At 43.2% G+C, this 16,384-nt stretch overlaps 1 protein-coding gene across 2 annotated transcripts in view; it reads left to right on the plus strand.

Moving 5' to 3' along the window:
* The window catches only part of LOC147302870 (protein NLRC3-like), a 267,565-nt gene that overhangs the window by 133,185 nt on the left and 117,996 nt on the right, over positions 1-16,384 (plus strand). The window contains exons 7-8 of one of the 2 annotated variants that reach the window (XM_086284396.1): positions 11,815-11,988; positions 14,096-14,272. In XM_086284396.1, coding sequence (XP_086140522.1) covers positions 11,815-11,988; positions 14,096-14,272 — 351 coding nt within the window. Of the gene's footprint in view, positions 1-1,608; positions 1,744-11,814; positions 11,989-14,095; positions 14,273-16,384 lie in introns of those variants that run through there. The other variant, XM_086284398.1, reaches the window with a different exon arrangement.

Consider the following 16,384-nt stretch of genomic DNA (forward strand, 5'->3'; position numbering starts at 1 on the left):
GGAACTCTTCACTGAGCTGAGCTCATTCAAAATGTTCTGGATTCAAGACAGGAAACAGTCCACATGTGTGTCTTCACTCTGACTCTGGATCAGATCTCACTGACAGACTGTGGACATTATGGAAGCCTAAATGTGACACCATCTTCCTCCTTCATCTGCAGATTAAAGCCAAACAAAGATTCTCATTACAGTTTTTTCTGATTGCTTAAGCACATTTTTTGTAACTATTGGCTAATTTTGCAAAACTCTTCACACAAATAAGAAAACCTGTCACCCAATAATCAAAACATTGTAGTTCTCTTGCAAAAGCAAACACAGCTAGATTAACTCTTCACACCTTCGTAAAAATGGTGTTTCCGTATCAAACAGTACACACAAGCCATCATCTACTAAGCACACAATGCGCCAACTGCACACTGATGGTATGAATACAAAACACATCTGGCTTTTGCTTTCTCTGTGCACAAGGTAGGCTATGTCAGTTTGAGCTCATACTTCTGTCATAGATCCATAAGCATAGAGGGATCCAAACTTCAAGTACTGGTGTTTATTCAAACACATCAAAACAAACACAAGTGTTCATTTCCAAGTATAGGATTATTTGCAATCGCCATAATGACTATATGGGTTACTTGGTCTGCAGTGAACATGCTTCCTCTGCCCCCAGCATCTGGTCATCTAGCAATTCTGTAAAGTAACAATTTCAGTATTTTTACATCAGTGGTATTGGTGTGTTTCTCATTGGCATATGGCGGTGATACAAATCTTTGTGCGAAGTGACTGTACTAACCGATTCTCATTTCAAGATGTCCTTATGGTGCTTGCTACAGTGTAGCGGCTCGAGTTAGGCTGGACCCGTTGGCCAGCTACCCTCAGGGTCACTCCACGGTTGATGACATGGTCCACTATTGTAGCTCTGATGTCATCAGCAATTCTATTTCCTACTCTTCCTACCCTTCCTCTCCCCCCTCCTCATCCTCCTCTCCCCCCTCCTCGTCTTCCTCTTGCTCCTCCTTGTCCTTGTCGTCCTCTTCATCCTACTTCTTCACCTCCACGTCCTCTTCCTCGGCCTCCTCTACTTCTCACTCTTTCTGCTCCCTCCATTGTACTCCGCACACACAGCTTACCTGTATTATAGTGCTTAGGCTGATTGCAAAGTGAACTAATTATCTAAAAAAGCTTTCACATGTGAAAGTGTGCCAGACAGTTGGCAAATTAGTGTTAATGATAGCCATACATGTGTATACTTTTGCTAGGAGTGTGTTGGAAATTTGGTAATTGAGTGTTGTGCAGTTTTTGTGCTTTTAGTTTTGCAAACTCAGTGAGTGGTTTTGCTATAAGTCTGAATAGTTTTAGAGATTGTGCTACAGGAATCACAGTTAGGGTTTAAGCATTCAGAAAAAACTGTAAAAGTCTGCAGGTCTGAGAGAGACTCAATCGTTGTGTCATGTCAAACACAGTAAGAGGAGCTGAAGCACAGATGTGAAGAGCAGATGTTCATCAGATTATGACCTCACTCTGTTTTGTCTTCATATACATTCAGTCTGTGTTTATAATGCAGACTTTCTGCTTTTATAATAACACATTTTATATTTTCTGTAATCTCAGACTGACTCTGTGTCGACTCTCAGGGACTCATTGTGAAGTTGTGGCCTCGGCTCTGAAGTCCATCCCCTCCCATCTGACAGAACTGGAGATGAGTAACAACGAGCTGCAGGATTCAGCAGTGAAGCTTCTGTGTGCTGGACTGGAGAGTCCAAACTGTCGACTGGAGACTCTGAGGTGAGTTCACTGACTGCAGCTGTTGTTGTTTTTCTATATTTCTGATCTTTGATATTTGAAACGTTCTTTAGTTCCTAAATGTTCAGGATGTGTCTGAAGACAAATGTGAAGAAGTTTGAGTGCTTTCAGAAATGTTGTGTCTTTCCAAACGACTGAACAACAGTTTTTCCTCTTGGCTCCAAATAGAAGTGACAGACTTGAGCAGGGTTCATTTAAAGGCTGACAGAAGTGGAGTGGTGACGGGGAGATGTTTGTCAGGACAGCTTTTCAGCCTCCACAGGTTCATGTTGTGCTCCGTCAGTCAGTGAAGATGAAGTCAGTACTGGTGAGGCTGTAGAGTGTGTGAGGGATGTGAATGAGGCTGTTGGAGATCTGATGATAGCAGATAAAAACAGGCTGCAGAGACTTTGAGCTTTTGTGGAAACAGACAGAGAAAAGAAAGACATGAATGTCAAAGCTAATAAAGGTGAAGTTAGGAGCTGTGATGATGTTCATGTATCAGAAGCTGATCTGGCTGCTACAGAGACGACCCACACAGCTGCTGTGGTGAGGTTTGTGTTAAAGCAGAGGAACACAGGCCCAAACATGACAGCAAAGCAGGTTTCAGGCTCTGTGAGAGGATTTCAAACAGAAGCTGGAGAAGAGAAAGGACTACAGAAAGAAGGCAGCTGAGACCAGTCCAAGTGTTTCCATGGAGCCCAGTCTAACATTCATTCATACACTAACGTACAGAAGTGAACGGGAAAATGAATCCATAGTTTCAAATGTAGAAATAGTTCTCAGTTCATTTACAGAGTTTAATACAGTTCATGAGGAAATGTTCAAAACAGCAGCTGAGAAGAAATCTGCTTCACAAAGTTGGATCCAATTCCAATAGTTTGTGATGCACTTGAACGCAGCGTGAGCAGTTCACTGCCTAACCCCACAGAGACTGTCAGTCTGGACTTTTCTTTATTTCTATTGGCTGTCAGTGAGATTTCAGAGCAATCAGAGACTGTGGGTCTGTGTATGAAGTATAATTCATGTGCAGTTGTTGAAGTTGTAGAATGAGAAATGGCAGTTTGGGGTATTTCCTGCTTTCATTGTCCTGCTTGTGCTGATGAAAATGTTTATTGACGTGTGAATTCATTCTTCAACGCTCGATTCTGCCTGAACAACGAGAAACTTTGCTTATTTTTGTGTAACACAATTCAAAGTAGGGCTGGGTATCGTCACTGATTTCTAGAATCGATTCGATTCAATTCGATTGGAATCTGGGAAATGTTGCCTCAGACAGTCAGAAATATTATAATTCAGATCAGTATATTTACATATTTTTGTATCTATAAAAGGGAAGCTGGCACTTTCGCGACTTTATCAAAGGTGTGAGCATCACAGCAGAGGCCTTTGTGTCAAAGTAGCTGAAGATAAAACACAGAAAAACATGAAGCTGATTTTCCTGTTCTGGGATTTTATAAAAATATTCTGCAGTAGATCAAAAACACATAAACATTACCTGATGCTGCTGAAGTGAAGCAGAGCAAAGTTACACCGTTTTTATTACAAACACAGCGTTTTGCAGTTTTGCATAATTTTAAAAAGTTTAAATTTGTTCAGTATTGAACGGCAGAAATGAGGCTTTCTTTTCGAAAGTAAGTAAAAGGAAAAAAAACAGCGACCGACAGCCTGTAAACAACGGTAGACTTGTGCGTAACAAGCAAGCGAATAATGCAGAAAACAGATTTTTAGACAGGAAACTGTTCTTGAAGTACAGAGAGAGAGAGAGCTGTGCATGAAGTGTGATTTTTATCCTGGTGGAAGCAAAACAGCAAAAGTCAGAGTGAGTTCATGACGATGTTTATGTGAAGCGTAGTTTGGATCTTCTTTTGCTGCTGGTTCAGTCAATATTGTTTGGAGAGAGATAAAACTAACAGCTTTAGAATCAGCGTAAAAAGGACGTAATAGAATAGAATAGAATAGCCTTTATTGTCATTGTACAGAGTACAACGAAATTGGAGTGCCACTCCCTTGGTGCAAGATTCAAAAATAAATATAAATGTAAAATATAAAAAGTACAATAAAACAATCGCAAGTATTCAAACAATAGTAAGTAAGATATATGCAGGATAGCAGCATTAATATAATGACAGTATGAATAGCAGCATAATATAATGGCAGTGACGGTATGGTATAGCTAAGCAGGTTCAAACAGGTTAAACACAAAGCTCGGAGCCGCTGAAACATCAGAATCAGCGAGCTGTCGGCTTTCAACCCCGACCGTGTCCGTGCCATCAGGTGAGAAAAGCGACATCTCACTGATTCTGATTCGCGGGTCGCGCTGTGTGTTTAAGTCTTTGTGCAGAATCCGTGTTCCTGCTCTCATTTACTGTCTTAGCTGTTATTGAAATTTTGTGAGATTTCACCAGAAATTCTGGAATTTCAAGCAAAATAAATTTATATTAAAAAATAGATTCAGGATTTTAATTAATCGATTTTACGTTATCAAAGCCAGAATCGATTTTAATCGATAAATCGATTATAAAAACCCACCCCCTAAAAGCGTCCTATTAGACCCATTAAACACTAACATAGATGAATACTCAGATTTAAACCTTTATTGTTTCACAAAGGGTTAAAAAGGGAACGTCCACAGTTTAGACTGCAGCAGATTTTATTAAAGCAGTTTGACAGGAAGTAAAGCAAAAACACAAAGAATAAGTGTTTCACATATTAATACATATAACATAATAATAAAAGAAAAGCAAAATAATGATACAAAAGAATGAAAAAGTTGTCCAGAGCAGCAGGATGTCTGAGGTCTGCAGAAACACAAAAACACAGCAGCTAAAAATAGTTGTTGAAAGAAAACGAGGTGGGAGCTGCTGATTCCTGAGCTTTGATACTGGATTAGCTTCAGTAGTTATTCCCATCACTGCTGTAGGAGCTACATTTAGTCACAGCTGATTGTCTTCTTTGACCAATCAGAAGACTACTGTTGTAAAAACAAGCAGACAAAGAACCAATGAGAGTGAAGAACAGGATAAAGAGCTCGTGTGATGGAGGCAAAGCAATAATCAGCAGACTGTAGCAGTTTCTATCTGGATGAAAGTAGAAGGAGCTCAGCGGAGCTCAGTCCCATATCTTTGGTTAGAAACAACATCAGTGATTTCCTGCTGCTCGAGATGATTCCAGCAGCTCTCATTACAGCAGCTGATGAGAGAAACAGCTGATGGCTCACAGCTCGTGCACTGTTGGATCTCCAGATGTTCACGTGGCTGAAGTCTGTGAAGAAACTGTGGTCCACGTAGTTCACACGGCCTCAGATTGGACCGAGCTCCCTGGATCACTGCAGCATCCTCAGCTGGTACATGGACGTCTCTGCTCCTCAGTCTTGGAGCCCCTGCAGGTCCGTCCACACCACCAGGGTCTTCTCACTCACCTTTCCTTTGTCCTCGTCCTTCATCGGCCGTGCTGTGTCTTTGTTCCTGCGGTGTTGTTCCCACGATGCAGCGCTGATGTTCCCTCCTTGAATGCACAACAAGTACGGTGCTGGTCTTTCTCGGGTGGAGCAGAGACAGATTGAAGTCTTTCAGGCTTTAGTGCCGACTTCCCTGACAGAGGCTGGACTCCATGGTCTGCACAGGAGGCTTCTACACTGTGTGGAGGTGACTCCTGGACTTGAAGACAGGCTGCAGGTACATGTGTGATGAAGAGGAGCTACAGCAGTGTGATGGAGCTGCAGGTGTGAAGGAAGTCCTGCTGTCCTGTCCCACCCTCATCTTTGCTTCCTCTGTCTTCTCTGGACTTGTCCTCCTGTTTCAGAAACAGCACTGCTTCATGCCGAGGGTGGACGGGAGCGTTGGCTCTGATTCTTTTACCGTCCACCACAAGGAGACACTGATGCTGACCTCCTGATTCATCTGCATGTGTTCTGCTTCACACTGCTCACCTCCACCAAAGACTTCACAAACATCTTCTTTCTTTGAGTCCAGTTTGTCCCACAAACACTTCCAAATCTCCTCCTCTGAGATTCTGCAGCTTCTTGCAGTGTGACTCAGCTGACTTCTGACAGACCACAGACTGGCACAGCATCCACATGTGTCTCCTTTCAAACAGGCTCTTGATGTTTCCTCCCACATCATTCTGGCCTCTCAGTCTCCTTTGTTCTCCAGCTCTGTAGCTCCAGCTGGTGAAGCTTCAGTTTTCCATGTTGGTAACAGTAAACTACAGCCTCTGCTGTCAGCTGGGTAACTAAACAGAGCTGCAGCACGTCTCTGCGGTGGTGCTACATCCAGCCTGCAGACGGCCGTCTACATGTTGTAGTGGTTTACAGTCACCAGGGGGCGCTGTCCCAGCCATGCAGGCAGTGGGCTGCTCTGCTTGTGCTGTTGTTGGTGAAGCTGAAGTGAAAGCGAGAGTTAAAACCCTGAACAGTGTCCACTGAGCTTCTCATGCTCTTCTCATGCTCAAAGAAGTTTAACAGGAAGGACGACTCGTCCATCAGGCGTCCAGCTGTCCGTGACCGTGTCCACAGCAGAGTGTGACCGAGGCTTCATGCTAACACGCACACATGAAGCTAATACCACCACGAGCAGCTGCTCAGTGGATTTGGAGGACAAATGTCTGCAGCTTCTCACAGGCAGTATGCAGAATGTGGATCTCCACAAAGACTGTGGAGAGCTCGTCCCACACTCTAAATCCACACTTGTCTGCACAAAACTTCTCACACGTTCCCGTCACAAGTGTCTTCTAAGTGAAGCTACCAGGTTCAGGTCCAGCTTGTTTATCTGGAGCTGCAGTAGATGATCCATCCTCACAAAGCAACACAGCAGATATGCAAACACACAACACAACCAAAGGATTCTCTCTGCATGTCTGTGGCTGATGCTGCTGGAACGAAGCTGTTTGAAACCTTGTTGTTCTGCACTTTGGGACCAGAAGAGGAAACTGAAGCTCTGTGCAGAGGGTCCAATGGAAGCAGCCAAGCGCTGTAAGTGTCTGCTGTACAGGGATGCTGGTTCAGCTGTGGCTCAGTTTCACAGTGTGACTCAATAAAAGCAGCAGGAAATCAAAGCTTGATGCTTTCATCAGTGTGGAAATAAGAAAGTTTCCTGTGACAGACGCTGGAGCTCTTTCACTCTCAGCTTCACAGTTTCAGCTTCAAACTTCTTCCAACATGTTTCTAACACGGCCACATTCCACCTTAATGGAGCTGATATCTTGTGCATCAGCACATTTTCTAAAGGCAGCGATCACATCTTTAGTTTTGGATGTTTAACTGCAGATTGTTTGTGTTTATAGCACATTAATTACAGCAGCAGCGTTGACCACAGTGCTGTACAAGAATCCAAAATAACGATTAAAATAACTCCTAATATTAATATCACACATCAAATATCAAATAACTCTCATGCTGTATTAAAAGCCAGTGAATACAAATGTGTTTTCAGAGCAGATTTACAGAGACTGACAGCAGGAGCTGGGGCTGTTCGATAGAACGATGTATATATGATGACCATATGAAAACGTCTATCGTTTCATATCACGCTCTTTGTTTCCTGCTTATGTGTTTGTGTTTTCCAGATAAAGCTTTCAAAATAAATCTGAAGATCCTGTTGAGAGTTTTCAAAATAAACACAATACAGTACTGCGGTCGCTCGTTTATCGAGTTACGTTCTAAAAATAAGTCTCAGAATGAAGTAGCAGCTTTATGTTTTACAAGTATTATAGAAGTTTTAAGGCAGTTAAACCCTCACTGCACACTTTCTACACTTTTCTCAGACAGGCATGAACATTTTCACACTTTTCTCTCTTGTTTAAACAAAGTTCAAACCTTCATAGAAAAATAAGTTCATTATTAAAGAGTGAAAGCAAAGTGTTTCTGAAATGTGTCAAATCAGCCTTTTGCTGGCATTAAATGAGCTTCTGTGTGAGGAGCACTCGTCCATGGCCTGGGCTCCTCGCTGTCAGGTAAAGTTTCATAAAGCTTTTGAGTTTTTCTGCAGATAATGTTGGTGTCCAGCACGATGTTCTTTTTCCTGCGGTCACTGATCCACAAAGCCAAAGCTGACTCCATCCTTACGATGTTCTTGTTGTGGACAGTTACAACCTTTTTGCCTCCTTGTTGAAACTATGATGGTCAGCATCTTCCTCTGCCTTTGGCTGCTACCACAGGTGCAAAACGTCTCGTCATCATTGTTGTTTGTTGGGGACAAAACGTACAAACATACAGTGCAGCACTGCAGAGTCACACTGCTGTAAATTTGAACACATTCTGTACTGTACAGGAGACACGGCACGAGATTGGCTGACAATGGTCTACAGCCAATCAGGACGCAGAACACAATGCGCTGTAAAAAACAAAAACATGCAAAATTGCACAAAAAAGATCAGCGAAACAGCGAGGCCGCCAAAGGTGAACTGTGTTACAGCGAGGGACCAGCGTATATGTGGTTGTTGGGACGATAAATGTCTTTGAGCTTGTGTCAGAAGACGAGCTGCAGCTTTCTGGACCAGCTGCAGTCTTGCCAGGCAGGTCCCACTAACTCCAACATATAAGGAGTTACAATAATCCAGCTGGGACGTCATGAAAACGTGGATCGCCCGTTCAAGGTTTTTAAAAGATAGAAATGATCTCACCTTAGATAAAAGCCTCAGTTTGAAGAAAGACCGCTGTACAACTGAGCTCAGCTGTTTTTCAAATTGCCGTCAAATATAAGCCCCAAATGTAATAATGCGATTTAATAAAAGAGCTGAACCAGTCTAATAGAGCGCCCTTGATGCCGCCATGCTCCAATGGTGAGGTCAAGATGCTGTGGTCAAGGCAGCGGTCAGATCCAAAAGCACAGCGGAGTCTCCTGATCAGTGGCTGATAAAAGATCATTAAGAACTTTCCAAAGTGCAGTTTCAGTGCTGTGAAGAGCTTTAAAACCAGACTGAAACCTTTACAACAGATTGCAGCTGAACAAATATAATCTTTTACAAAATCTTCGACAGGAAGGGAAGCTTTGAAATAGGCCTGAAATTTGAGCGGACAGAGGATCCAGATCAGGTTTTTAGTACAGGCTGTACAACAGCATGTTTAAAACAGGCTGTACAACACCTGAACTAAGACTGCTGTTAAAAATCGCTAAGATGTCGGAACCGACAACCTTTAAAATCTTTTTAAACACGTGTTGGAACAACATCATTTGGACAAGATGATGTCTTTATAGCATCACATCGTTCCTCCACCTGATCAAACCACACAGGCTCAAACTGATCAAAAACAGCTGAGCAGGTGAATATTTTAGCCCCGGTGCGATCTCGGGCGAGAGTATCGATGATGGCCAAAGGGCAGCGTCCAGCTCTACGGCCGCTGAAGAGCAGACTCAACAGACGCGCGTGATGTGGATCCTACTGCTCTAAAACTGGAGCTTCTTCAATCCATTAAAGAGGACATTAGTACGCTGTTAAAAGAAGAAGTCAGAAATGCATTGAAAGAAGATTTTGACAATATAAGGGCTGACGTGCAAGGACTGAGAAATGAGATCGCTAACAGCATGGCGGCGACGTGCGGCGAAGTTGATGGAGTAAAGGTTACAGTGAAAGAAGCTGAGGATGGGCTGTCAATGTGGAGCGATGAGGTGACCACCCTGCAGTCTACAGTAGAGAGTATGAAGGAGGAGCTGTCTGACCTGAAGGATAAATGTGATGAAGGCAGGAAGCGAAGAGCTAACATCCACATCATAGGGATCCCAGAGGGCCTGGACTCGAGCTCCTCCACGGCCGTATCCGTGCTACTACGTGAAGTGCTGGGTATGGATAAAGACGTTATTGTCGACCGCTCACACAGGAGCCCTATCCTGAGAAAGCCAGCTGGTGACCCGCACGCCGTCATAGCCGAGCGTCACTACTACCAGGATTGTGTGGCTACGCCGTGCCAGGGCCCAAGCCCCGCTTGAGTTTAACGGACAACCTATTGCAATATTACGACTGGGCGATATGACCCAAAGTTCATATCTCGATATTCTTTAGCTGGATGGCGATATACGATATATATCTCGATATTTTTAAAGCCAGAAAGTTCGAACAAAAAGAGAGTTCTTAGTCAAAGCTGTGTCCCAAATCTCACACAGGCACATTTATTAACATACAGCGTAGATGTACATGAAACAATTACTCAGGAATAAATGATCAGCATTTATTAAATAATAATGCTCCATAAATAAAAGAAAACAATGTTGTTTTTGTGCATAACAAACAGCTCACAATCGTGCAGTCAAAATGTAAACAGACGCTGAGCATAATAACAAGCAGCTGCTCTGTTCCCAGGTTCTACTGTGTGACTGACAGCCTGGAGTTTGAAACCCTCTTTGTAACCGTGTCTCTTACAGGTGCCATTTATGGTCCTTATACACACTCAATACAGTAATATTACGTTGAAGCAGAGTACGTATCACTCCGCGAGGCTCCTCGTAGCTGTAATGCTCCAACAATCCATCAAGCGGTGCGGCCTCGTAGCTGAGCAAAGTCGTACCAAAACATCTTTTGAAAGGTTTCTGAGCGCCGTGTAGCACATAAAATCGGTTCGAGGTCAGTAAGCACAACCAGAATTCATCCATAAGCCGCACTGTCGATTTATGAGAAAATTACAGGATTTTAAGTGCAGAAAATATAGTTTATGGTTTTCCTTTGATCTTAGCAAATATCTACGCCTCTAATTGGGACGATCACAGATTTTTCACTAATGTCTTTGCGCGGCTCCCCAATATGTCATCACACAATATCATCTTTGAGGGAGACCTAAACTGCTCATTATCTGCTATGGACCACAGTTCACACAAAAGTACACTTAGTCCAAACTCAGCATGCGTCATTCAGAGCTTTCTTGATAATTATGGGCTGGCTGATGTATGGAGATTTCATAATCCTGCTTCACATCAATACTCTTTTTTTCTAATGTTCATAAAACATATATTTGTATAGAAAAACGTCTCCCTTTAGTTACAGAATGTGATTCTAAGACTCTGGTGATTTCTCCTCTTGTTTTTTCAATGTGTATTCCTGATGCCTGCTCCAACTATCAGCCATGGAGATTCAACTCAGTGTTGTTAGCAGATGAAGAGTTTGTCAGTTACAAAAGGTCTCAAAGAGATTTTTTTTCTATCAATCAGACCCCAGAGATGTCATCATCAGTCATTTCGGAATCTCTAAAAGCATCTGAGAGGCCAAATAATTTCATTTTGTGCCAAACAAAGTGCAACACTGAAAGAACATCATCCATAAATATTGAGTAAGAACTGGACTCTCATACAGCGAGACTCAAATGCCTTTAAACATCAGCTTATCCTGCTGATCCAAGTCCAACACTGAGTTTGTAAAAACATGTTTGTCAATCATTTTGTTTGGTTTCTGAGGAAAATGATTCAATAAGTTGCTGCTAATACACAACATTTCATCATATTTCCTCATAACCCTCTTTTGTCTGACCATTTGATCCCATTTGAATTTGCAATAAAGGATCCACAGAGTTTGGTGACAATAATGACAGTAGATGTTTGTGTGAAAGTGCTGGAAGCAAATGAGTGTGTGATGTTCTTTCAGTGTTGCACTTTGTAGACGCTCCCTGAGCACTGGTCTCACAGCCAGCTGCACATAGAGACCAGTGTTGTTAGTCCAGGTCAGAAGATGACTTGTTGGAATGAAAATGAGCTTGTAGTTTGTCTGCTTTAATAATGTGACTGGAAAAAGGTGTTGGACTTCAAATATGTCCATTTCTGTCACACTTCACCTTTAAAAGTGAAGCCATGTGGTTCCTGGAAGGAAAAACACGACTTTTTCAAGTCTTTGTCCTGTTTTTATGAGAAATGTACGACTTTAATGTGAAACATTCAGAGTTTTTTCTCTTGTTGTGTTTGTTTGAAGCTGCTTCCTGTTGGCTTCAGCTGTTTGGAGTTTCCATTTTCTAAACTTCTACATTCTGAACCTTCTTCAGCTCTGAACAGATGATGAAACACTGAATGATTTCAAGCACTTTGTCTAATAAACTTACATCTTTCATTCTTTATACAGATTGTGGAGCTGTGGTTTGTCAGAGATCAGCTGTGATTATCTGGCAGCAGCACTGAAGTCCAACCCCTCCCATCTGAGACAGCTGGACCTGTGGGGAAACAACCTGCAGGATCCAGGAGTGAAGCATCTGTGTGGTTTCCTGGAGAGTCCAGGATGTAAACTTGAAACTCTGGGGTCAGTCAGCATGTTTTAGTTGTGCTGAGATGAATATGATGTGAAAGTTGTGCTGACACTAAACTGCAGACATCAGGCTGATATTATACTGATCCACACTGAGGATCTTCATGGTAAAGTCTGTTTTCTTCTTCTCTGGTTTAGTCCATTGACTGCAGCAGAACAATGTTCACATTTCAAACAGTGATACTCAACGTATGGCCCGCGGCCCACACGCGGCCTGCCCACCTTTCCTGATTCAGAGAGAGGGGACCCTGATTAACTGTGTAGCTTCTTCCTCACAGTTCTAAGTATCAGACACAACAATGAATAATCCACAGCTGACTGTCTTTAGCAGGTCAAAGGTCACGGCACACAGCAGACAGTCAGAAATATTCTAACTCTGATCATTTATCAGTTGTGACACTGTGAGACTTGATCAGAGGTGTGATCATCACAGCAGAGGCCTTTGTGTCAAAGTCACTGAGGATCAAACAGAAACACATGAAGCAGATTTTCCTCTTCTGGCTTTTTATAGCAGATAACCTTCAAAATATTCTGCAGTCGATCAAAAACTGAAGCAAACCATGAAGCAACATGTGAACATGAGCTGATGCTGCTGAAGTGAAGCAAAGTTACAGAGGTTTGATTACAGACACAGCTGAGAGTTTGTAATCTGTCATCATTTTAAAAAGTTTCCATGGAACAGCAGAAATGAGGCTTTACTGTCAGAGGCCGACAGCACTGAACACAACAGCAGACTGGTGGCTAATAAACAGTGAATGATGCAGAAACAGATGTTTGAAGCTGTTCTTGGAGTACACTGAGAGAGAGAGAGCTGTGCAGGCAGGAACAGCCAAAGTCAGAGAGAATTCATGAGCATATTGATCAAACGTGAAGCAGAGTTTGGATCTTCTTTTGCTGCTGCTTCACTCAGTTTTGGTTGGAGACAGATGAAACCTGCAGCTTCAGGATCTGTGAGCTGTCCACTTTCAGCCCCGACGGCGTGTCCGTGTACGTGCCGTCGAGTGAACGATCCACGCTCTGTGTTTCCATCTTTGTGTGTTTAGCTGCTCTCATTTACTGTTTTAGCTGTTTGCTGCTTGTTGAAATAGTTTGTGAGCTTTAACCTGAGATTCTGGCAAAATACATTTATATTAAACATCGATTCAGGATTGAATGAATCAACATCGTTTTATTCAAATTAAAACCATTTAAATGGGAACATGAATTTTTTACAGCCGCCTCTAATGCTGGGTAATGTCAGCTGGTCCATGTGCAGCTGGCTGTGAGGCTCAGGGAGCGTCTACAAAGTGCAACACTGAAAGAACATCATCCATAAATATTGAGTAAGAACTGGACTCTCATACAGCGAGACTCAAATGCCTTTAAACATCAGCTTATCCTGCTGATCCAAGTCCAACACTGAGTTTGTAAAAACATGTTTGTCAATCATTTTGTTTGGTTTCTGAGGAAAAAGATTCAATAAGTTGCTGCTAATACACAACATTTCATCATATTTCCTCATAACCCTCTTTTGTCTGACCATTTGATCCCATTTGAATTTGCAATAAAGGATCCACAGAGTTTGGTGACAATAATGACAGTAGATGTTTGTGTGAAAGTGCTGGAAGCAAATGAGTGTGTGATGTTCTTTCAGTGTTGCACTTTGTAGACGCTCCCTGAGCACTGGTCTCACAGCCAGCTGCACATAGAGACCAGTGTTGTTAGTCCAGGTCAGAAGATGACTTGTTGGAATGAAAATGAGCTTGTAGTTTGTCTGCTTTAATAATGTGACTGGAAAAAGGTGTTGGACTTCAAATATGTCCATTTCTGTCACACTTCACCTTTAAAAGTGAAGCCATGTGGTTCCTGGAAGGAAAAACACGACTTTTTCAAGTCTTTGTCCTGTTTTTATGAGAAATGTACGACTTTAATGTGAAACATTCAGAGTTTTTTGTCTTGTTGTGTTTGTTTGAAGCTGCTTCCTGTTGGCTTCAGCTGTTTGGAGTTTCCATTTTCTAAACTTCTACATTCTGAACCTTCTTCAGCTCTGAACAGATGATGAAACACTGAATGATTTCAAGCACTTTGTCTAATAAACTTACATCTTTCATTCTTTATACAGATTGAAGAGCTGTGGTTTGTCAAAGATCAGCTGTGATTATCTGGCAGCAGCACTGAAGTCCAACCCCTCCCATCTGAGAGAGCTGGACCTGAGCTCCAACAACAAGCTGCAGGATCCAGGAGTGAAGCATCTGTGTGGTTTCCTGGAGAGTCCAGGATGTAAACTTGAAACTCTGAGGTCAGTCAGCATGTTTTAGTTGTGCTGAGATGAATATGATGTGAAAGTTGTGCTGACACTAAACTGCAGACATCAGGCTGATATTATACTGATCCACACTGAGGATCTTCATGGTAAAGTCTGTTTTCTTCTTCTCTGGTTTAGTCCATTGACTGCAGCAGAACAATGTTCACATTTCAAACAGTGATGCTCAACGTATGGCCCGCGGCCCACACGCGGCCTGCCCACCTTTCCTGATTCAGAGAGAGGGGACCCTGATTAGCTGTGTAGCTTCTTCCTCACAGTTCTAAGTATCAGACACAACAATGAATAATCCACAGCTGACTGTCTTTAGAGGGTCAAAGGTCACGGCACACAGCAGACAGTCAGAAATATTCTAACTCTGATCATTTATCAGTTGTGACACTGTGAGACTTGATCAGAGGTGTGATCATCACAGCAGAGGCCTTTGTGTCAAAGTCACTGAGGATCAAACAGAAACACATGAAGCAGATTTCACGGCACACAGCACTCTGTGAAACAGTTTGGAGCAGGAATTCTTGCACATTTACAAACTAACACTGCTGCACGGCATGCTGGGTAATGCTAGCTGCTCAGGTATGGGCGTGCTAACAGCTGTGAGGCTCCGTGGCTGCAGAACACTGAAGAAGAGAAAAGAGAGGTGGAGGATGAAGAAAAGAGGCAGAGATGAAGCAGACGTTTAGTTCCAGAGAGAAGCTGTGTCTGTGTGGGCGGGGCTCAGACAGCTCCGCCCACTCAGTTTGTTCCCTCCTGATTCATCTGCATGTGTTCTGCTTCACACTGCTCACCTCCACCAAAGACTTCACAAACATCTTCTTTCTTTGAGTCCAGTTTGTCCCACAAACACTTCCAAATCTCCTCCTCTGAGATTCTGCAGCTTCTTGCAGTGTGACTCAGCTGACTTCTGACAGACCACAGACTGGCACAGCATCCACATGTGTCTCCTTTCAAACAGGCTCTTGATGTTTCCTCCCACATCATTCTGGCCTCTCAGTCTCCTTTGTTCTCCAGCTCTGTAGCTCCAGCTGGTGAAGCTTCAGTTTTCCATGTTGGTAACAGTAAACTACAGCCTCTGCTGTCAGCTGGGTAACTAAACAGAGCTGCAGCACGTCTCTGCGGTGGTGCTACATCCAGCCTGCAGACGGCCGTCTACATGTTGTAGTGGTTTACAGTCACCAGGGGGCGCTGTCCCAGCCATGCAGGCAGTGGGCTGCTCTGCTTGTGCTGTTGTTGGTGAAGCTGAAGTGAAAGCGAGAGTTAAAACCCTGAACAGTGTCCACTGAGCTTCTCATGCTCTTCTCATGCTCAAAGAAGTTTAACAGGAAGGACGACTCGTCCATCAGGCGTCCAGCTGTCCGTGACCGTGTCCACAGCAGAGTGTGACCGAGGCTTCATGCTAACACGCACACATGAAGCTAATACCACCACGAGCAGCTGCTCAGTGGATTTGGAGGACAAATGTCTGCAGCTTCTCACAGGCAGTATGCAGAATGTGGATCTCCACAAAGACTGTGGAGAGCTCGTCCCACACTCTAAATCCACACTTGTCTGCACAAAACTTCTCACACGTTCCCGTCACAAGTGTCTTCTAAGTGAAGCTACCAGGTTCAGGTCCAGCTTGTTTATCTGGAGCTGCAGGAGATGATCCATCCTCACAAAGCAACACAGCAGATATGCAAACACACAACACAACCAAAGGATTCTCTATGCATGTCTGTGGCTGATGCTGCTGGAACGAAGCTGTTTGAAACCTTGTTGTTCTGCACTTTGGGACCAGAAGAGGAAACTGAAGCTCTGTGCAGAGGGTCCAATGGAAGCAGCCAAGCGCTGTAAGTGTCTGCTGTACAGGGATGCTGGTTCAGCTGTGGCTCAGTTTCACAGTGTGACTCAATAAAAGCAGCAGGAAATCAAAGCTTGATGCTTTCATCAGTGTGGAAATAAGAAAGTTTCCTGTGACAGACGCTGGAGCTCTTTCACTCTCAGCTTCACAGTTTCAGCTTCAAACTTCTTCCAACATGTTTCTAACACGGCCACATTCCACCTTAATGGAGCTGATATCTTGTGCATCAGCACATTTTCTAAAGGCAGCGA

The sequence above is a fragment of the Aulonocara sp. 'chitande type north' Nkhata Bay genome, linkage group LG23 (genome assembly GCF_057382095.1).
Source record: "Aulonocara sp. 'chitande type north' Nkhata Bay isolate Kocher_YH1m ecotype deep benthic linkage group LG23, A_spYH_male_GT1.1, whole genome shotgun sequence".
NCBI classification, from domain to species: Eukaryota; Metazoa; Chordata; class Actinopteri; order Cichliformes; family Cichlidae; genus Aulonocara; species Aulonocara sp. 'chitande type north' Nkhata Bay.